Source organism: Mytilus edulis, chromosome 1 (assembly GCF_963676685.1).
Source record: "Mytilus edulis chromosome 1, xbMytEdul2.2, whole genome shotgun sequence".
NCBI classification, from domain to species: domain Eukaryota; kingdom Metazoa; phylum Mollusca; class Bivalvia; order Mytilida; family Mytilidae; genus Mytilus; species Mytilus edulis.
In genome coordinates, this window is record NC_092344.1 from 70,658,761 (window position 1) to 70,682,790 (window position 24,030).

The 24,030-nt window shown below is 30.6% G+C and overlaps 1 protein-coding gene across 6 annotated transcripts; it reads right to left on the reverse strand.

Annotated features, from left to right (window-relative positions):
• Positions 1-698: 698 nt before the first annotated feature.
• On the reverse strand, positions 699-23,821 carry LOC139488378 (serine/threonine-protein kinase TBK1-like). 6 transcript variants are annotated; one of them, XM_071273962.1, is made up of 19 exons: positions 23,727-23,821; positions 19,935-20,067; positions 18,814-18,945; positions 18,103-18,232; positions 16,124-16,214; positions 15,675-15,774; positions 14,593-14,753; positions 13,839-13,949; positions 11,914-12,093; positions 10,869-11,071; positions 9,849-9,999; positions 7,498-7,678; positions 6,594-6,700; positions 5,682-5,798; positions 5,123-5,224; positions 4,169-4,253; positions 3,498-3,559; positions 2,767-2,835; positions 699-1,414 (listed from the first exon to the last, which is right to left on the reverse strand). In XM_071273962.1, the coding sequence occupies exons 2-19, from the start codon at positions 20,028-20,030 to the stop codon at positions 1,351-1,353; spliced, it is 2,142 nt and encodes a 713-aa protein (XP_071130063.1). In that variant the 5' UTR covers positions 20,031-20,067; positions 23,727-23,821; the 3' UTR covers positions 699-1,350. The 6 variants fall into 6 exon arrangements, with proteins under 6 accessions (XP_071130063.1, XP_071130040.1, XP_071130032.1 ...); XM_071273939.1 differs by having other exon boundaries at positions 3,498-3,562; XM_071273931.1 differs by having other exon boundaries at positions 3,498-3,562; positions 23,562-23,727.
• Between the last annotated feature and the right edge of the window lie 209 nt (positions 23,822-24,030).

The following is a 24,030-nucleotide window of genomic DNA, read 5'->3' on the forward strand; positions in this document are numbered from 1 at the left end:
CCGTATATATGTCAATGTTGAAAATACCGCTTCAATTACAGCAATATGTGAAAGGAATACAGTACAAACCAACTCAAACACACTCAGCACAGAGAAATACGTACTAAATGAATAATCTAAAAGTGCATTACAACGGACACCTCTAATGAATTTACTACAGCACACCAGGACACACCAACAAACTATAAGCTGCGCGTCCCATGAATGATTCCCATAACATAACACTAACCTCGACAGTTTGTTTGTCTGTTCGTCCTGCCGTGTCCAACCATGCCCCCCCCCCCGTCCAATAAATAATGATTTGCACACTTTTTATCAAAATGATAAGGATGTAAACTTCCAAGCAAAAAAGTCACAGTAGGGTTGGGTGAAATTTTTTTAACAAATAGTATAATATTCCCGATTGTGACATTTGAAGTAATATTACATTCTCATGGCGGTTAGCATCATGCACAACAGCAGACTTGACCCTGACAACACATTCGGTCTAGCTCATGTTCAGAGTTTTTGCTATTCTTTCGGTTTTTCATCGTTGCCTTGATGATTTAAGTAATTTGAACATCGATAAACTACAGTTATATTATTGATCATTATTACAAGGTAACGTTGTTAACAATTTACTAACATTGTGAATATATTTCAATTTATTATAAAATAATTGCTTATAACAAATAATAATCCTAAATGAATAACAAGAATTGTTATCATATTTTTTTTTTATTCTGAAGTTGTATTTCAAATTATCACAGTTCAAACAAATGGCAGCAGCATAATGCAATGACAACCTGTATGAAATCAGTCCAATAAATATACAACGCTAAAATGGCTGTTCCAATGTTAATTAAGTCAAGTTGTAAATGATTGAATTAAATACATGGTAGGAATATCTAATAAATATTACAAATATTTACAGAGAATTTACAATGAACACAAATTGTATTACCTATAATAATTTAAATAATAAAGTGTTTCTGCATTGATAGTGTGCGTAAAGGGCTGAACTATAAGATATGTTGTATTTCAACTAATTTTCTTACAGAAAATGTTTGATGAACACAAGTGTCAGTTTTTAATAAAGTCTGTATGTTAGATTCATGTAAAAGTTGTATGATTCTAATGAGTATTGGTGGTTCTCAAAACATTTCATATAACGCTTTCTTAAGAATCCACCTCATTTATTCGGCGTCTTATTAGTTAAAAGACTACATTTACATGTCTTCAGTTAATTGGACTCACAAAAACAAATGAATTCGTGTTATGACATATCCGCTCTATATACTAGTTTTATAGCTGAATCACAAGACAGCATGTGATAGATTAGCATATAAGTATTTCGCAGTAAAAATACTACTACGAATCGTGTGTCGTCATACTCTCAAGTAGGCTTTCAAAATCATCGGACTCCTTCATGAATCTGTAATCAAAAAATATCATCATTATATATATTTCAACATATTTAAGCTACAATTTTCTAACTGTATATTTTATAATTCAATGTTCAAAGGCAGACTGGAGGTGCTTTCTATATTTTGTGCACATAATCATAATATTTTATTTTTATATACAACATAAGAAAATAAGTCAATTTAAAATAAGGTCGTACTTTTTTTCTTCGTACTTTTTCTTTGTTCAAAAAGTAAAGGCTTTTATTAATACGGTAATGTGGTAACTCGGATACTTTCATTTTTCAAAATACTGCACTGTCTATTTGTAACTCAATTTTTATTGTGCATCAAAAAATCGATATGGAAACAAGTGTTTGCCGTTTCAGAATCTTTTGCATCGTGTTTTTTTTGTTTAAATCGTAAAATAAAAAAAAGGATTAAAAGAATTCCAAACTCAAAGGTAAATTCAAACAAGGGGGAAGTCTTTAAAAACTGGCAAAACCAAACGTCTTTAAACCACTAAACGAGTGAAATACTACTGTCGTAGTTCTAAATTGGTGCAGGCATTTTCTGAGTACAAAATAAAAGATTAAAACCGGTTTAATAGCTAGCAAAACCACCCAATTGAATTTCAGTTGTTTATAGCTCTATTCAATCGTCAAATTGGGTATTTTTTATGTTTATGAAGTTTTGCTTTTCGAATAACGTTCAATACAATGGTAATAAACTAATACACACAATGCAATTGCCAATAAAATAATTTGTATAACAGCTATTTCGAAAAAGAGCTCGGTTACATATACTGTGTTAAGTATTTTATATAAATTGCCTGATGTTAACTTCATTTTGACCAACTACATTCATTTTACACGAACATTCCAACGGTATCCTTACATGTTGACTATAACGGGTTCCAATAGTACATTAAATTCTCAATACCTTTTTTGAGCATCTGAGGTCACCACCGGTCTGTGAATCGATATTTTTTTTTACTTTTCTGTGTTTTTTGTGTAGCTTATTGTTTGTCTTTTCGTTGTTTATATACTTATATGAAATGATTGTGTCTGTTAATGTTCTTTTTAAGACTTTTGATAACACGTTGGTTTCATAAGTTCCTTTTTCATGTAGAAATTAATCGTATTGTCCTGTCTCTAATAAAGACACGAGGAAGACAAGAGAAAAAAACTTAAATCCGTTTGCCTCTTTTTGTATAGATTTTATAAGAATACTTTAGCACCTGCATATGTATCAAGGAATGTCGATGAAACTTTCTAACCAGTATTGATACACACGATTATCAAAGTGTCCTTAAGGTGCCAGAACATAACATATGTATAGCATGTAGAAATATTGACGGGCTGCTAGTAAACCACAATCCTACCTGTGTAATGATTCTTTGCTTGAATTTATTAATCCGTCTGTTTCTAATTGTGTCTTTTCTTTAAATATTCTATAAAAAAACGCAAATTCATTTATTTTATTAAAAAACAGTATAAAGCAATTTAAACTGTCATACAAGTTCGAGGATTAGCTGGCTGTACAGCAAGGTTTATCCACCATTTTCTACCAAAGGAAATGCATGTACAGGGTCAGGATAATGATAGTTGTTTTCCATTCTTTTGATGTGTTTGAGATTTTGATTTTACCATTTGATTATAGACATATCGTTTTGAATTTTCCTTGGAGTTACGCTTCTTTGGTACTTTACTTTTTGTACTTCTAATGATTTATTATAAGACTACTTTTTTGTGTTTCTTGGTTAACAATCGCGACACAGGTGACACTTCTCTTTCGTGCAGACGTTTCCCTTTGACTGTTTTTCTATCGGAAGCTTAGGACGCGCATGCAAAAAAATCTACTTTTCTACATGTTTTTGATAGGGAGAAAATAATCTTTTTTTGTTCTTGTTTTCTTTTCATTCACATGCATGTGTTCGTGTCGGAATGATTCCTTCATCAACTCGAGTTATTGGTCGTTCTTCAAAACAATTATTAATTACTCAAAATCATTTTATATTGGAATAACAATTGGTTTTTTTCAGGGATACGATTGGTGAAGGGAAGGTTTTTCAAGTTGTCATCAGTTAATTGAATGGCAAAAGAAAATACGTACGATTCTAAATCTTCTGAGCAACTAATCGACATCTTCTGGTTGCATGTATCTCGATATAACGGCTGCTGAAATGTACATATTTTATCATTCATTTTGGTATCTAATTGTTGCGGAAATAAAAATGTATACATTTTCGTAATATCAATTTTTTTTATTTATTTTTTATATATTCATGCATTTATCTATTCTTTTTTCAACTTTATATTTCTCATTCATGGTAATCAATAAAAACAAGTAATTATTCATTTTGTTGTGAAGTAAATCTTGTTCGTGGCTATAATGCGTGAATGTAAGTATTTTTGCATTAATTTAATTTCGCAGTGATCTTTAGGTGATATTTTGTTTTTCTTTCTATTGCAGATATTGTATTTTTTTTAATTATATGACGTTATAGTGAATATTCAATATTTTTTTTTTCAATTTATTACAATTTAAAGTGTTATCTTCTGTATAAAATTAAATATTGCCTGAATGTTACCACATTGAATTTAATGTTGAAAGTGTTTAAGATAAAACTTTAAAAAGAGCTTCTTTGTTCAGATGTAGGATGTTTTATATTTAAGTTTATTTGGGTTTTTTAAAATGTGGAGATTGATTGGAGGTTTCTGATGACGGATTTGTGAGGAAACACCAATCGTTAATATTATCTTAAATATAGAGCATAAACTCACCACTGATCCATCATCAATAATGTCTTTTAACTCTTCCATGTTTCTCGACAATTCTCGAAATTTTTCATTCAAATGTAGCTCATTTCTGAATTAAATATCGGAATTTAAGATAAATAAAAAAAAGTTCTGTATTTTTTAAGCAGTTAATATAACTGACTTGAAATTGTTCTTTTAAAATAGTAACTTGATTGTTATTTGTACATATTTAGTTTTATTTTTTCAGCAGCATAGCATAATCTTATATTTGTTTTTCGAGACAACGTCCACTGATATTTATGATGAAACCAGCACCATTAATAACCCTTAATGACATACTCATAATTGTGCATCTAAAATTGATTTTTGTTCTTTATGCCTTCAAAGCAAATAAAAGTCATTGTCTAATTTGTTGCCAGGAAAAATTTCAAAACTTCAACAAAACACGTGAAAGAGATCGCAGTTCCGCTCTTTCAGGAAATAATTTCAAACTTTTAATATTCGATTTCAGTATTTTATTGAGTTTTCCAAATGTTACCCTAACAACAAGGTCGAAGCTTTTTGGTTTACAGATACCATGAATCTGTATCTCAACCCATTAGAGACACGAGGTTTGATCTCTGTTCTTTATATGCCAGAATAATATTCTTTTCTGACATTCAACAATAATATCATAATCATAATCCGATGACGTGTTTGACTGAATTATATGTGACATGTATAGCAAAAGTCACATACAATGTCGACGCGCGCGTTCTTTAAGTTTATGTTGTGGAGTTTCTTTTGTTTCTGATATTGTAAATAGGATTCTGAACGAAGAAGATCGGTAAATTCCATAATTTTGTTGGGCATTTAAATGTCATTGTCGATTTTATCGTCGTTTTTATATTGTAATAACCTAAGAATGACTTGATATTGCCTACGAATATTTTTATTCAAAGTTATAGACGTTCCAATATGATTATGTTTTCTAATTACCTTAAAATGTCTTGGATATTGTTAACGAATATTTTATTATCACAATCACAATGGTTTATCCAATGGTTTCTGGCTTTGTATACTAAATTCAAAATACTGTCTCTGAAAATATAAAAACAAATAATGTGAAAGATAAAAAATCAAAACAAAAAAACTAAGGTTACTGAATTTTATTCGTTACATTTCCATATTCATTCATAATACATTTCCATGATAGGGGTTTCTTGTTTTCATATACAGTCGTCAATAGTTTTTATTTATATATTTTGAAAAATAGTCTTCCAATCTACCGACGCCTAATATCTAGAGAATAATATCGTAAATTTAAAAATAAAAAGTCCTTGTTTATTTCTATGAAAAGGATATAATTTAGCTTCGATAAAGGTTTCTATAAAGTTATTTCCTTTGAAAACCGTAAAAATGTGACACTTTCGTTCATTTTGTAAAGCACATAATGAAGATGGTCAAGTACAAGCCGCCGTTATGTTAAAAGTATAATTACAAAATTGCAGGATTTTTAACTTAAACACGTTGAAGGAAAACATGAAATGTTTCATACCTTAAGTTTTTATTACGAACTAAATCCAGAGGTGTTTTCTCCCGGACGGCAGAATACTTCAGAATATCTGATAATGTATCTTTTGATGTCTTCAAATAGCTTTTTAATGTTCCAATACTGTAAAAAAAAATATACTTAAAACATATAAACAGCTTAAACTAAGTGTGAACTTTACTTATTTAAACACAAAGGGTGTTTTTCAATGTTGACTTTTCTTACTAGACTTCTGTGATTAGAAAAGCAAGATGCACTAAGACACACAACTCTTTTTTTTTTTTAATGAAGTCCATTATTTGGAATACAATTCGATATCATATAGAACTGTTTCTACATATGACATATTTGGAAGGGAAAGGTAGATCATAAAAAAGTAAATTAACCAATAATATTGAACTACAATGACAATTCAACATGTAAATTCCCTTATCAAAATGCAAACTGAAAAGCTCAAACATTTTAATCGAATGAAAAACAACTGTCCTTTTCCTGACTTAGTACAGTAATTTCCTTGTGTAGATAATGGTGGATTTAACCTCATTTAATGGCTAGCTTAACAGCTCACTTGCATAACAGTCGTAGTCGATTTCCGTAATATTATTATCAAATGGGAATACTATTTTTGCTTATGTTTTTGAACAATAATAAATTTGAAATACAGATAATAATAGATTTTATTTTGATTTGTTCAGTATTTAAAAAAAGAGGGACGAAAGATACCAAAGGGACAGTCAAACTCATAAATCTAAAACAAACTGACAACGCCATGGCTAAAAATGAAAAAGACAAACAGAAAAACAACAGTACACATGACAAAACATAGAAAACTAAAGAATAAACAACACGAACCCCACCAAAAACTAGGGGTGATCTCAGGTGCTCCGGAAGGGTAAACAGATCCTTGTTATAACTTACCATTCGTCAGTACATAAAGACGTAAAATCTTTCGATTTTAAATTTCTTTTCATAATACTTGATACATCATGTATTCTCTCCGTGATGTATTCTGTAACTTGTGTGATCTTTGAAAATAATAAAATTCATGAAATATATTATAATTGGTAGTACAAATTCTTCTACATCTTTTATTTTACATTTGTATATAAAGGATGTAAATGATAATGGATTGGCGTTTAGCAAGTTTTTTGGTTTGAAATGGCCGATAATTGAACCAACGACCTCCAACACTCGAAATGAGCACGCTACCACAGGCGGTTAAAAAGACATGGGTTAAGAAAACAACTCTCAAAAACGCTTATCATAATGCTTCATCCGTTTCGATTAATACGATGATTATAACTCATCCTTCTTTACTTATATCTTAACTTCAAGGTAGTTACAAACAAATATTCATTGTTTGAACAATTATGTTATTAATAACAGACTTTCCTATTCCAAACAGGTAACCGGCATTTTTAAATGAACTGTTATTTTATCTGGCTCAAGAAACTTCACATGAGTATGAAACTAATTGACTTCACATCTTGACCAAGCTAGCAAATGTATAAGACTTAACATGTGTATCATAGTCAACCAATAAACTTTATGTTCAAGTAATGTCGATAACAATATGAGACTAAAATCATCATTTTTTTTCAGATTAAATTAAGATTGATAAAATAAATAAGCCAAAACGTTTTTTTAAGTATCTCCTGGTATGCAAACAACATTTTTAATATTATTTAAATCAAAGTAACGGTAGCAAATGTCAATTTCAGAAACATGAGGGATATAAAACAGAGTAAATATGGCAAGTCTTTTATAATAAATGCAAAATTTTAGAAATTCTTAAGTCAACATATATATGTGATAAACATACCTCCATGGTTGATTGGTGCATTGAACTATTTTGTGTTCCTCTTGCTCTTAATGGGCTGTCTGTTTGTATTGAACACATTTGTGAACTACACGGTTTTGATCGAGAAAGTCTTTCATTTGCAATCATTTTTAATAACTTAAATTCTTTCTGTAAATCCTTTAACTTTACTTCATTACTATTTCTGAAGAAAAAAAACAGTCAGTATAATCATAGGAAAAATACGTGTACATAAAATCATTTTAATAGTTATTGTAACATTTTGGTATTGTATTTAATATTTAAGGTCAAGTAACAGTAAATGAACGCCGTCTAGCGGATTCCGCGAAATATTGCGACGTTTTGTACGAATTACGTCCCTTTGACCAGATTTTGCAATGTTAAAATTTCAACCGGCGACTTTTCAATGGGACAACGGTAAATCTGACGGAAAGTATGTATCTTCTAGGAGAATGAACTTGTTTGCTAAAATTGAAGAAATGCTACAGGATTTTGAAAATAATTATGAAAACAGTCATGAAGACGATCTTCAAAACGAAAATCAGGTGTTTGAGTTTGGATATCTGCCGACCAGTTAAAACAAGTGTGAAAACTGTTGATCACTGTTGCTCACCACTATTTCTACATAATTGTGATGAGGAAAAACAGTGCGGTCTCGACAGTATATTGAACTCTGACACAAAATAGTACTTTTGATGTCATTGTTCAACTTTACTTAAACAAACCAACAAATGTGCAGAAATGAAACTTCTGGTGAAAGGGAAATATATTTAGACCATTTTGAGTCAAAATTCACTTGTCTATGAGTTTGCGTTAAAAATTCAGGATTAATGCGCTACATAGTACACTAATTTAAGATTTCCAGAAAACAGGGAGTTATTTTGGTAGTACCTGTGTTTTCAAGATCAGAAATTTCATATAAGACTTTAAACATTGGTTGAAAATTGGCATGTAGAAAGGTGATACATGTACATGTACAATTCAGGATATACCTGGTTTCCTTGAAGTTAAACGTAAGGTAAAATATTTAGATAGCTATGAAAATTGCAAGATTCGGTTGAACAGATAGGGATTTTTAATTGGTGGTCTGACACCTTTATTTTCGTTTTCCTCCCAAAATAACCCAAACTGAATAATCATAAGAAAAGATGACAAATGCGACTATACCTATATAGAACACAGAGGCATGATGATTAATTCATTGTAGAAGGAAGAGAAGCGACACACACAATTAGGTCTTCTCGTTTATTAGTATAGATACTCTAACTTTTCTTTTACAGTACTTTGTATATCCCCATCCCTGTTTCACTTGAATTACTGTCGGCTTATTCGAATATGTGCATGTTTTCTGGCACGTTTGAAATAAATGCAATTCATCTAATGTTTGAATGTAAATTTACACAATCATGTAATTATAAACATTAAGCATGTTTTAAAAACAGGAAGAAATGTTTAAAAGTGCAACACACGATATTTTTGGACAAGAAATCAATTTTTTTTACACTTTTAAAATTCAAATGAAGTAAAACAAGAAATCAATCTGGTTGACGCAACAATGACAATCTGTTACACAGAATAATAGTGGTGCATTTCTTTCCAGTGGGTCTCAATCAACACTGATTTACAGAAATCTTGGTAAGAATTTAGTCTTAGATGCTTGATTTTTTTAATAGTTGTAATTGGTTTTGAACAAGCTACATGTATCAGTAACTGCGTGTAGTGGCGGATACAGAAGGGGCATGAGGGCGTACGCCCCTCCTTCTTTTTGCTTGGACTTAGACTAGACTTCGTGAACTTTTCCATTTCCCGTGTATTTAATTTTTATGAGACAATTCTTTTCATATAAAGATTTTTTTTCGCCAGTATTTACTGATTATTTCAAAAGTAAAATTACAAAATACTGATGCAAACTCCACTATTCCAGAAGAAACCCCAAAGAAATTTACTGCGTAACACCAAAACATATATTGTATGGTATCAGGTATGATATCAAAAATGAAAAACGTTTTTGAATACTGGGTCTTTACCTCTATTATCTTGTGGTGCTTTGGAACCGACAAAATGTTAATTCAGAAATTATTCAGATACTTAAGTTCCAACTCTCGCATGCAGAGTTTACCCAAGATGTATTTAGCTATTTTTTAGTCTCAACTATTAATACATCCAAGACTTTAACATTTTGGGGTTGAGAGTTCCTGCTAAAGGTATAAAGGTTAATCCAGTCACGTTCTTCGGACGTATCACAATTTAAGGCTTAAATGCATGAATGTGTAGGATAATGGTCACCATCAAGTGAAGTGTATTTCAATCATATATAGTCTTGTCAAAAAAGAAAATCAAAAGAGGCATCTTACCTTAAATCCGATCGAAAGGCTTGAACACATTTTTTAGCTCGATGTATGTCCTCTACAGTATTGCACAAATAAGCTATAATACAAGCTGCCTTTCGACCAACTTTGACAAGCATCTCATTTCTTAAATTTGCATTGTCCAGTGTTGAAATATCTATAAATGTACAAACGAACATGGTTGATACATGAAGATTGGGATATATTTTTATTCTGTGGTTGGCCGAACTGTTTACGCGATATTTGCCAACCTATGTACATGTGACAATCTCTATTTTATGTTGACGCCGCGTACGACTCAGATTATACAAGCTTAAACATAACGAATCGTTGCTCAACTGTATAAATGAGTTCATCTTTGCTAGAGTAAATTAATATGATTGACTTATATTTTTCGATTGAAATAAAATAAAAGTTTTATTTTCAAAGTTTTATTTAGCTCAAATAGCTGCATGAGGATTAATGATGTGCGAAATTTTAGTGTGCTGGTGTTTGTTTTTGTTGAACTTCATTATTCCTGTTATTCATGTTTTCCTCTTTTAGTTGGTGTATTGCCCTCGCTTTTAGTTTGTAAACCGATTTTTTTTGTCTCTCAAACGATTTGGACTATTAAATACCAGTATACTACTGTTGCCTCTATTTAGTACTTAGCGGTTATCTTAATGAATCCACCAATGACAAATTCATAGTTATCTAAGAATGCATTTTCAACACGAATGCGTGTTTAAATCTAGTTTTATAGCATATGGTCTGAGGATTCAAAGGGAAGGTTTCCATGTATGTAATTGGTATAACCCACTTCATGTTGTGCTTATTCATCGTGAGGCTATCAGGACCATATGGTGTGCGTCATTTTTTGTCTTTTAGTACGTCTGCTTTTCCGGAGGAATCGATATTGTCTGTTGCACTGTCCATGGTCGGTGATCATTGTTATTGTTATTGCCAATTGGCAACAACTGTGACAGAATTAAGGTTAATAAAATACTGCTGTTACATGTATGTCATAAACATGCATATTAAACTCACCATTTTGAATTCGTGAAGAATTAAAAATATCAACATCAATAGTGGAAATTAACAATAAGGGATTTTCCCGAGATGTAACTGGTAAATCTTTTATTGTTGTGTCCAAGCTAAGATGTTCAATATTTGTTTTCTCAAAATAAATTGTTTGATAACGTCTGTCAATATCAGTCTCTGTTGCAATCATTTCATAAAGCATCGATAACCTGCAATGTATTGAATTTGATAAATGCAATATATAGTTTTTAAATATTTGGCTACTCATATAATCAGGTTATTCATATAACAACATAATATATAATTTGCATATGTCTCAACTAGAAAACGAAAGAATTAATACAAAATTTTAAGATAAAAAAAACTTTGCGCCAGATAACAATAATGAAAGGCGGTATTATTAACAAAGACACACAAAGATAGCGAGCAAAGAAAAACTTTGAAAAATTACTGTAAGGACTTCAACGTTAAACGAACCACATCCATCTCTTATCGATAGCCATATGAAAGAACCCAGCATAAAAATATTTTAAATAACTCAAAAGATAAAACAAATGGTCTGATTAATACAACAACAGAAAAATCAAATGTCCGAGATGTAAGCAGACACAATGCTAGAAATAATTGTATTATCTTTTCTTTTTATAAATTTGGCAGGCCAAAATATTAAAAGTTGAAGGGCTGTATAAGGTGCGATATACCATTTATTGATATGCCTCGATCTACTTGCAAGTTCAAAATTAGAAATACGACTTCGAAACACTTATGCATTCTTCGGAAAATCATGATAATATTCATATTTTCTTGACGTATAGCATTAAAGATACACTTATAAAATATCATGTAGAAACCCTAAAATATAATATATTGAAAACAGTTTGATGTAGAACAATTATTGACTGTAATATTATAATATGTTTCCTGTTTGGCTTTTTTTTTCAAAAAGAAACAATTGTTCTGAATGACAAAAGAGAAAAACAAATCTTAGTTTCACGAAAATCTGTGTGTTTTGTTGAAATAATATAATTTTTTAAAAGTGTTTTTCACATACCTAGAGCTTTTATTCAAATAAACAGTTAAGTATTGACAATCACATATGTTCAAAATATGAATAGGCACCGCATTATTTAAATTATATGCTTCCTGGAAGAAGGTTTCGTAGGACCACTGGTGTGCGTTGTTAGCTTCCAACAATCCGGACATCAAAGGTACCAATCTTGATTTTAGACCACTAAAAAATTGAACAGCATTTTCAAATCTAATATGGGGTGTATAATCATTATTATTTTGATTCAAAATATGAAAAAGCTGAAATTACTATAAATCTGTAAACTATCTTTACGGCATGTGTTTGACTCTTATTTTGAGAAATTATAGTGATGTATATTGTAAATTGATTTAAGAATTGAATGCTTCTTTTTGTAAATTTATTGGGGTGTAAAAGCGTTGACCGAAGTACATTTTGTATGAAGCGCGGAAGCGCTTCATTCTAAAAATGTACGCACGGTCAACGCTTTTACAACCCTATAAAGTTACAAAAAGAAGCATTCAAATTAATACTTATAATTACATTTTTAGCTATGATCATGAAAACACGAATTTTATATATTTTATTATTTAATTCACCTGTGCACTTTATTGTTGGAGCACGTGTTATCATGAGTGAAAAGTTGTATTGAGCAATGCAACTGCTTACGGAATAACACGTGATGTGCAGTTAGCCAATCAGAATAAAATATTATAATGAAACATACATCTAATGTTATTATTCCAAAATAAATAATTGGTGTTGTCTGTCTTTCTTCTTTCTTCTTTAGTTTTCTATGTTGTGTCGTGTGTGCTGTTGTTTGTTTGTCTTTTTCATTTTTAGCCATGGCGTTGTCAGTTTGTTTTAGATTTATGAGTTTGACTGTCCCTTTGGTATCTTTCGTCCCTCTTTTCTTCAACTTATCTTGTTGAATATCTTTTCATTGTTGAACTATGTTAACCATATATTTGCATAAATGTTGTTTTGAAGACGGTTGCTATCCACTGTATAGTTATTTAACATCTCGATTGCACTGTTGATGTATTTTAAGTCGAGCAAATTTGAGATGATTCAACTGATCTGTTGGTGTCATTTCTGGTTTTAAATTCTGGTGTACAAATTGGAGTATTCGTAAGGGTTATTGTTGAGATGTTCCGATTCGTATTCTTCCATTTCGGGCATTTTATTTTTAGTGTTTGTCTGTTAGTTTATTCATAAAATATTCATTGTTCTGTCAATAAAGGCTCAGTCTGTTTTAGTTTTGATATATGTTTAAAGTTAATTTCTGCATAAGTCATGATGACGATTTTTCTTTCTTATGAAGGCGTGACTTCTAAGTAATTTTCGAATTGTTGTTAGTTTTTACTTCCATCCTTAGTTTCGGATATTCTTTTGTACGAATACCTGCATGATCATTTGTCATAATATATTTACAAAGGGCGTTACATTTCGAAATCATTACAATGACAAAGTTGTAATTTAGGTAGTATTACCGTCGAAGTCAATATTTATGACTTTAAGATTAAAACTCAAATATTCCAATATCAAACAAGCTATAGTAAAGTTTTGAATAAAGGTCATTTCCTTATGTGCTTAGGAGGACCTTTGATTCTTATCGAGTACGTCAAGATTGTTGTATATCTTTATATACTATTAATTGAAAGTGTTCGATTTGAAGAGGGTATTATAAATAAAATCATTAATCATTTGTATCTTTAACTATTATATACTATTTATATATATGTAGACCACATTTTATATTTGTCATGGTCATATGCATACAAATAAAAATTTCCCTATTCCTATTTTTACTTCCTGGGTATCGCCCTACATTTATTGATATGGCACTTGACACTAAGCTTCCGGGTTGTTGTCTTTTTTTCAGTTGATATTTCACTTTCTATTGCTTCAGCGTGTATTAGATCAGACAAGAGTATTTGAATAGATACCTTGATATGTTACATGATGTTGGAAACTCAGAACTCCACTGAATCTTTCCGTTTTCCGTTTCCTGTATACCACATATTTTTCCTCTTGGTTTTTGACTAATTATTAAAAACCTTAAAAGAATGTTTCATTGTTACTATTGCGTAAAATATATAAAATAAAATTTAATTCCGATATTTCCTCATTGCATAATTTTAAAAAAATTTGATACTTCTGAAATTTGAGTTTGCATTTCCTCCCGAAAGTTTCAATTGTCATGCTCTTCCGGTGTTGCATAAAACAAAAATATAGTCTTAACGAGGAAAACTACCTCGGATTTCAATAGAACAAAAAAAGAATTTTTCCAAATTACAGGACTGATATTCTTATCTATTTTAAGTTACAATGAGACACTTACAAACAATGGACTTTTTTAAAACTAAAATTATTTACCAATGTAAATATAACTGTAACGCAACAAAAGAAAACTTCCTTTTCTGTACTTTTGTCATTATTTTATTCATAATCTCAGAACGGAAACGAAATAATTAAAGGTTCATCTATAAAATTCAATTATAATTTCAACTTAATTTTGATATTAGAACGATCAACAACCCACTATCTGCTGCAAGAAGCTTTCTTACTTCGTCAGAAAAAAATCAATTAATATATTAAACATAGTAAATATCCAACAATGATTAACATAATTATTCAAATTAATTTATGAAATAGATGCATTTCTATACAAATACGTAACTTTATAATACTAGTACTTACATAGTTTGCCTATTCCTTCTTGCGCCGCCATAAGGCTTGAAAGGAACATTACCCGATGCAGCATGAAACAACGTTACCCCTAATGCCCATTTATCAACACATGAGTTCACCTTTACATGACTAGATTTCTGTATGAAAGCTCCTTTATAAAGTAACGGGTGCTAGAAATAAAAGACATGTTAAAATAAGTAATTGAAAATCGGATAAATTAGAAAAATCCTATTTTTTAGGCTTCAATATACATATGCAAGTATGTATTGTCAAATGGTTTTGACAAAAACAAATCATTAACAACAGAATGTTGGGTTTTGGGTATATATATATATATGTACACTTTAACTATATAATTTATTTATTTAAAATATTCAAGTAACTAATGGGTCGTAGTTAAACCAACAGGTTTGGTGATTACTGGTGTTATTTTTAAGGGGAATCACAAATGCATTAGTTTCCCCATACACTCCCAGTAAACTTAATTCTCGTGCAACCACATTTTAGCTCTGACGTGTTTAAAAGAAGTATTTACATAATCTATGTATTGCAATCGGATCATGTTCTTACCGCAATGCATCCTGAATACATTCAGTATAAAAGTTTCACATGCGAGGTAAACTTTAGTACAGACAAAGCCATTTACTTTTAATGTATTGTTGCTTTACGCTAACCGTAGATTTGTGAGTTCAGTTAAGTAATGTTAGTAAGTTACCCAAATATGTCTCATTCTAGCATTACCATGAAAGAAATTGTTTTCTCAAAATGAATACCAAAAGAATCACAAAAATCTTGCAAAATATGTCTATTATAAATATTCCAGTAAACTGTCTCGTTGTTTAAAGCTTGTCAAAGTAAAATATTTATCTGTTATAATTACATTTATGATTTAACACCTCTATTAACTGCTTTGCAAAGTCTTAAATTGATGGGTTTATAGAAAAGAAAATAATCTGTCAATAACATTAACGGTTCCATTTTTTCTGGATCAGATGCGCATTTCGAAGGAAATAAAGAATATGCCTTACCCCCCTCCAACCCCATCATGACCCGTATAACTTTATATTTATGTAGATATTAGAAACAATTACCAGATATTCTTCTGTACCCGCCAATGAAAGACACATTTCCTCGTCGTACTGGGAATGATTTTGTCTTGAGGATCCAAAATCAGATATTTTAAAGGTTATTCTGTTAAAAGAAAAATTATTAGAATAAGAATAACAAAGTTTAAATGTGAAAATAATTGTAAAAAAAGGAGTAAACTGTTTGTTAGAATAAAATCGAAGATAATGAACGATTGCAGATGATCATTGTAGCTATTAATCAGATGACATCAATTTCAAGTAGCTGGAATGACATATAAATTATACCAGTAACGTTATCTTTAGGTATTTTATATGCATTATCTTTGTATTTAAAATAAATAACAAAAGTTGAATCGAAAGTATATTGTAAATCGTATAATTTCTTATTTACTTTCCCTCTAACATACTCATTTTTTTTTTGGGGGGGAGGGTGGAGGGGGTTCATTACTTACATATTTGGCACGGATTTGGTAATGAGTATATTTGCTGGTTTGATATCACGATGAACAAAGTCTTTAGAATGTAATTCTTGTAAACCTGAAGCTGAAACAGATATTATAAATAAAACAAGTTGTTTATAAAAGGCAAAACTACGAGTTAATTGGAATATAATGCAATAGTTTCTTTATGCTGAGACAATTGTTATTAGTGGTCTCACACTATTTATTACATTAAGAACATATTGCAAAACAGTGTTACGACACAAAAGAAGTTCTGATAGTGGTAGAATGTGTTATTATTTCAAACTTTAAACTAATTTATTATGTTGAAACATTTTTCTTCAACATATAACGTGATTATTGATTTTGTCATAAGTATTTGAAATGTTTATTTTATTTTTGTTACATTTAAAACCAGCCGTTAATTCATCAGATACTTGACCATAAGTAATCTATTTTTACTCTCTATGAAATACCGTAGTATAACTAGTAGTCAATTAAACTGTTAAAGAATACATGGCAGGCTAGAAATATACTTTTCAATATTCAAAATATATTAATAAAATAAAATAATTAAAAAGGGGGGCTACCGAATGTCTATGTTGTACACTTTCCACATGAAGGAGGGTACGTTGTTTACATACGTTTCCAATTCAAATTTTCACAAAACCATGATTTATTAATAAAACAAAAAGGGGGACATACATTACTTGGAAGAAATTAGTGCAATGACAATATTTCCATTGACTGTTTATAAGATAAAGAAAACTGTTTCTAAAACTAAATGATTTCGATTCTCGTCTGTAGGTATAAATCTTTACTATATTCGTCTGTTTTTAAAAAAAAATAGAAAGAAAAAGTCACCGGATAACACTCATTGAAGATAACATTTTCATAAATTTGATGATTATTTCAACGAGTGTGGGAATTTATTTCAATAGTTGCTTTGACGCCTTCCTGAGATAAATCTATGAAATTCAAAATTGAAAAAATACCCTCAGCTGAAAAGATTTATCTGGTCCGGACTAGGTTATACCATGACCATAAATTGTTTTATCAATCATATTATGGATCGATGAAGTAGCAGATCATTACGTTACTAAATATGGTCAAACTTTTATTTTGTTCTATTTTAAAGACCACGTGGAGGTTTATTGAAGGGAAATCTAGAATTTATCTATATCGGATGTGCTATACAATTAAGGAGGAAGTCATAAATATTTATTTTTAGTACCCTCTTGTTGTTAATCAGTGATTACCTAAGAGTCCAACATTTAATAGTGTAATTTAAAACATGCGATTTGAACCTATCCGGGTTTTTTTAAACACTATCTTTTTTATCTGAGTTATTTTTGTGCAATGTGTTTCCAGTTCCTTCTCGTGATTCTGTGCTTGCTATAGCAAAACTAGCTTTTCGTAGCTTTTTGGCACATGCATTGGTCAGATAAATATTTTTTCGGCCACTTTGTATTGCTATTTTCGTACCCTCCCCATCTCTCCTTTACACCATTAGTTGAACCTTTTAAAACAATAACAGTTTTGCGTGACGAGATATTTTATATGCTGTGTATATTTGGTCTTCCTTGATCGTAAGCTAATTAAATCGAATTTGAGAAAATTATATGTACCATAAAATATTTAACAATTGTTCTCTCAAGGGATTTAAACAAATTAAAAAAGCATGAATTGATTCCTATGAAGTTTTCTGTTACCGTTTCCTACTTTTGTCGTTGTATTATGTGAAACTAAGATAGACAAATGCATGCTGATGGCAAATTTTTAAATACAAACATTTCGTTGCAAATAATTTGGGTTTTTTTTAAACCTTGAGTTAAAAAAAAATCATTAATTACGGGACAATAATTATAAATTAGTTAATTATTATAACATTTTCGTATTCGTATTCGTATTCGTATTCGTAATGAGGCGTATTCGTACAGGAACAATAATTTCTACACATGTAATACAATAAGCCATGATCTATTTCATACCTAAATGGGTTAGTAATAATGTGAAGAGAATATCGGGTAATCCGTTCATGTATTCTGGTTCCTGTAGCATGGTTTGTAAACTTCCGCCGGAACAAAATTCCATAACTATTACCGTTTTATTTGAAACCATCTGAAAATAGATTACAACAATTTACCAAAGTTTGATATAATATTTTAAGCTAATTGTTGTAGCTTTGAATTTATCATTCCAGCTCCAGTAAATACCATTATTTGTGATCGGGACGACATACCCGTGACTGCTGAACAACTATTAAGAATCATGTAAATAATAATCTTATGTCTTGCCTTTTCTGTTCTTTTCACTATTATTCATATAAAATGTAATATTTGAATATTTGAATATTTTCTTTTTATATCTTTAAATATTATGTTCCTCATGCATAACTGATTCCTTGTACGTGATCTGGCCATTTTTGGTTGTCAGTTCTACAAAGTTGGTACTAGGTTTTCGATTTTCAATTATTTTGACATCGATCACCCCTAATAAGATATTAATGTTGGAAATACATATTTATTGCTATAAAATCTGTACCGTTAAAATAATTAATTAACTACATGTATTATTCATATCCATAGATTCAATCATGTTTATATATTTAGGCAATGTTTTTCTGAGAATGTGAATGGCAATCCGTGTATTGCTATTTCTCGTTTTATAAAGAATTATCTTAATGTGTCTATGTTGTATACCTCATCTTCAATGCCAAACAGCTGGACAATATTTGTATGCCGGAAAGACAGAAGAGCATCTGTTTCCCGTTGAGTTGCTTTATCGGCCCCTGCACGTTTCGGTACTTTTAAAGCTCTTTTTTCACCAGTTACCTGTAAGTAAACAATAAAAACATTCAGATTGGAACTATAAAACAATAACAAAAGAAAACAAAACAAAAATTATGTACATATGTTTTGTAATAGTTTACCAACTATGAATAATATCTGGCGAGCATGATTTCCATTGAAGCATCTGTTCGTAGAGTCAAAAGGAATAGAAAGTTCAAATATCCATTCAAAATGTGTTATTTTGATAAATTATCTTCTCTATTGTCAATCTTCCTTTCCTGTTTATTTAAAAGCTACTTTCCATTGTCGTCTTTTTAAGCTTTTTAAACATCAGATAAGTCGGTATCTGTATTATCAATTTTAGTTAAGCTGAAATTTATCCATAATCCACTCGCCTTTTACGGCACTCTTTATTATAGTTTTGTGTATGCGTAAGGTTTTTGTTGCCTACCATCTTTGTATAAGAGTTAAGTGAGTTTTTGTTTTGTGTTCTTGCAAAACATTTTAATGCCCAAGTTCATTTTAGTTCACCAACTCAATTTTTTATTTCTTATATTTCACTCTTGCATGTTTATCATTTATATTCCCTTCGACTAAGATCTATAATTGCTGCTTTTTATGGATATATTAAGTGTCTTTATTTTACTCAAATATTCTTTTTTAAATGTTAGCTCCTCTGGTTTTTGAATGTTTGCCATATTTTTGAAATCCTCTGGTTTTATCCAATCATGCTTTACCCAAAATAAAAATTGTCCACTAACTCCTACTGTTCCTTTCATAATTTTATTTCAGATAGTTTCAAAAACACATATTTGAAAACTCTAAAAAGACTATATTGCCGCCAAATTTTCAATGGCTTATATCTCAAAATCAACCACACGGACCCTTCATTTTTTCTGCTTTTTTAGTTCCTTTAAATTTATATACTTTTACTTTAAACTGTCTTTTGAAAAGCTTGTAGTTTTGAAATAGAGTGGCGACATACTTGGTTCGGTTGTCTCATTTTTTTTGGCAGTTCAACACCAGCATACCTTATTGTATCCGAGAAATACACAAGAGAATGCTCCTTGTCCCAGTCTATCCTTCAAGCTGTAATAATGATTAACAGTTTCTCCTACATATTCCATTCCTTGCTTTGTAAATTGCCATCTCCTTGGTTACAGTCTTAAAATAAAAAGTGAACGTAAATAATCATCTCCTTGGTTACAGTCTTCGATAGAAGTTGTCCGTAAATTACCGAACCCTTTGATTACAATCTTCGAATAAAAATTGTGCATAAATTAACACCTCCTTTGTCACAGTCTAAGCTAGAAAACAAATTGTACGTAAATAATCATCTCCATGGTTACAGTCTTAGTCAAGATTTGTCCGTAAATTGCCAAACCCTTTGGTTACTTAGAATAAAAATTGTGCAAAAAGATTTGAAATATGTAATGTATTTAATGAGTTCTACCTTATAAACTTTCTAAACTGGTTTTTCTACAAAAACACTAAAGCTTATTTCAGTATTAAAATAAAATTATTCTTAATTCTTCCGCGTTTTTTTTTTTAACTTGTTCTATTGTATTTATAGATTCTAGTTATAAACAATGCTTTCATTCACGTGTTCACATTAATGATTTTATTGTTTTTCCAGTTTCCGTTTAATATGAATGAAAATTTTCAAAATGAAAGAAGCTACGTCTTTTGTATAGGAGGCCGCACATAGGGATCGATATTTCGTGATTATTGTGGAAAATTAGCACATTTTCATCAACAATTGTAATTATTTGGATATGACATACCCCTCCCCACTTAAGTGTTTTTTAAAACATACTCCGTCTAAAGTCTCAACTCGATTGTATATAAAGCTCCGTATTTTGCACTTTAAAGTACTTATAGGGCTTTAAGGTAATAAAGAGGAAAGTAGGATACAATACAAAATCATATCTATGTCTATTTATGGCGGTCTTATTGTGTATAAAAATGCATTTTTGAAAGCTCTTCCGTGATTTTTCAAATTGTTGAATGGACAATTTAATTATAAAGTTTATCAATTGAAATAGCATCCTGAAAGGAAATTCCTTTCATTCTACAAATTGTTAATTTAAAATGAAAAAGTTCATGGAAAACTTAATTTAGAAACTGTAAAATAATATAGATCACAAACGTACATGTAGGTACATATATAATACGTAATAACAACTTTGTCTACTAGGTTGACAAAGTATGATAAATATATAAGTTTATTACCTACTTTGCTCTTTGTAATTTTGAATATTCTTAGAAACAGAATTATAACTAACACAGATCTACATTGTAGTCGCGGTCATACTAGTATAAGTTACACAGTGTACTAGTGAACTAACATGTCATATATATATAATAAAATAGGGTCAGTAAATTCCATATGGGATGAGAACGAATGTGTAACTAATAGTAATGCTATACATTTCCAGGAATATTATTGTTTAAAGGCGACCGCGTGGAGAACGTGTATATTTAATATGGGGTTAGTAGGCGTGATTTAGGTAAGATAATGGTTCATGTTTTAAGAGACAGTAGTAGTACAACGCTGCTGTATACCTAGAACCTGATTAATTGTTCAGGCAAACATTTTGTTTTCATATATTTTCAAAAGACACTCTTACAAACTTTCAGAAAACCTCTGTTTGCGTTATTCCGTAAATTGTTAAAACGATCATATTCATTAATTTTCGAAAATAAGGAAGATATTGGCGGCATCTGTTTAATCTTGGGTAGCTAAGGTTGGTCACTCGTGACCTATGCTTGGGAGTGCCGCAATGCTTGACGGATACATATAGACACGCAATTACATCCTTATGGGGACGCAATCGGAGGCTTTTTTCAGCTGGCCCCTATACAAAAATGAGTAGTTGTTCAGTGATAATGGACGTCATACTCAACTCCGAAATATGAAAAAGAAACTTAAATTAAAAATCGTATAAGACTAACAAATGCCAGAGGCTCATGGCTTGGGAAAGGTGCTAAAATGCGGCGGGGATAAACATGGTATTTGATATTTCAACCATAACCGTAGCCAGGGGGTTCGGACACCCCCTCCTTTGAAAACAAGAAAGCACTGCTAAAGTCATCATTCTGTGTGAATTGTGACTGTTCAAGTTGAGTACGCGAGTCCAAATAATCCCCCATGGAAATTCCTGTATATGGGCCTGTCAACCCTCCTCCTATACCTCTAGCCAATGTAGAAAAAGCAAACACACAGCAATACACACAGTAAAACTCGATTACAAAGAAGTCCGAGTCCGATGTCAGAATAGGTACACAATAACAAGCTTCTGTACTTTGCTTCTCTCTGGTTTTTTTTCAGAATATGATCCTCTCTGTTAAAAGCATATTATAGAACACAGTCATATTAAGCTTTTTTCTGCTTAGGTCGGGTTGTCTCTTTGACACATTCCTCATTTCCATTCTCTATTTTATTTTCATATTACTATTTTCCCTAGCCGAAATGTTTGCAGCTGAACGTAACGTGGTTAACCATTAATGATAACTGAACATCAATTTTATCAATTTCAACTAAACATTGTATTTACCTTTTCCCACATAAATTTGAACCTCTCCTTGCAATTTTCAATTTGGTTATTTCATTTGACTCATTTTTCATGTCATTTTAAATAAACTGCCACCTCCGCCTGTATGCTAATTGCGGTAATGATTTTTAACGTCTGTGCTGTTTCTGGATTAACCTATTCGTGCACTTTCAACTGTCTTATATATTCTTTCAGTAATACACGGACGATTACAATATTTTTTTATGTTTCACATTTTTGGCGCTTTTCCAAACTGTAACCCATCATTTTTGGCGATTTTCCAGAAGGAAAAACCGACCAGAGAGATCTACTTATTACATAAGTACCTTTTCAACCACGTCTATAACTGAAAGATGACCCTCGCCCTTATACGTTGTATAAGACAATGAATAACCCAAAAAAAATGCATTATAGCTACACGACTCGCTTGGATATAACTTCTGACATACATTTTATAGGTAATGATGTCTAAGATGGGACATTGATGTCTGTGAATACCCACCGCTGCCAATGTTGGTCTGAGTAAAAAGATTCTCAATCTACTTAAGACGTAGAATCAACGATAACAACGATTTTACTTTGCATTTAAATTTGTTTCATTTTCAATACTCACAGGACACAATAAGAAAAGAAAATATAAAAAACAAATCGCATAAAAAAAATAACTCTTCGCCTACTTCAAGAAATACTGGTAAGTCATTGCCAAAGCCAAAACGGAGATAATTATCTGTTTGTACGTCATTCAAATATAAGAACCCCCCTTTTTTTACTCTAAACAATTAATATAACGTGCAAGAAAAGAAATACAGTTCACCTTACATATATATAACTTTAATTAACAGCCAAAATGCATCTGTCTTCCCTGTTTCTCCTGACAATGAACGTTCGGTGCTACACATGAACAGTTTCTTTGTTTGAATACTAATTATTTATCTATTATAGTTTTTTTTATCAGCGATATAAATTTAATGAAACGAAAGTGTCGCTGAACATTATATTTTTTTGGTAATATAATGATTGCGGCAAACCTAGTTTCAATATTTTTATGAAAATAAATTAGAAAACTATAAAAAGAGCGGTTATGTTTTCAAAATCATTTCTTACCTTTTTACATTACATCTGCAGTAGTACGTCAGCGGGCATTTTAAAATAAATTGGAAATCCAGATGACAACGCGGAAAATCCGCTTGTACTTTTAGAAATCAAATATTCAAAATATAAAGATAATATTACTCGAACACAATACTAAAATACTTGATATATAATTACCTCTTTAACTAGTCCATGATGAATATTTATATAAATGTATTTGATTTGATATTGTCTTTTCATTTTTATTCTAAAAATAGAAACTGGTATTCCCCGGAAGTAAATCGTATTGTAAACATAAACATGATAAACCAAATCAATTGTAATATTGATTTTAATAGAAGATTATACAAAACATTATCTTTTTCAATACATGATTGTCGTTATGTGTAGGATAATTTAAATTATGATTGCATTGTACGTACATATATCTGAATTTGATAGTGTATTTTGAGCGTAATTCATGTAAAATAATAGTGTACAT

Coding starts and splice junctions, on each gene's coding strand:
- LOC139488378 (XM_071273939.1), bottom strand. CDS start 20,030: ATGGAATATGTAGGAGAAACTGTTAATCATTATTACAGCTTGAAGGAT. Junction 18,233..18,813: donor TGTTTGGCATTGAAGATGAG/GTATACAACATA, acceptor ATCTATTTTCAG/ATGGTTTCAAATAAAACGGT. Junction 4,254..5,122: donor AATATCCAAGACATTTTAAG/GTAATTAGAAAA, acceptor TATTTAATTCAG/AAATGAGCTACATTTGAATG.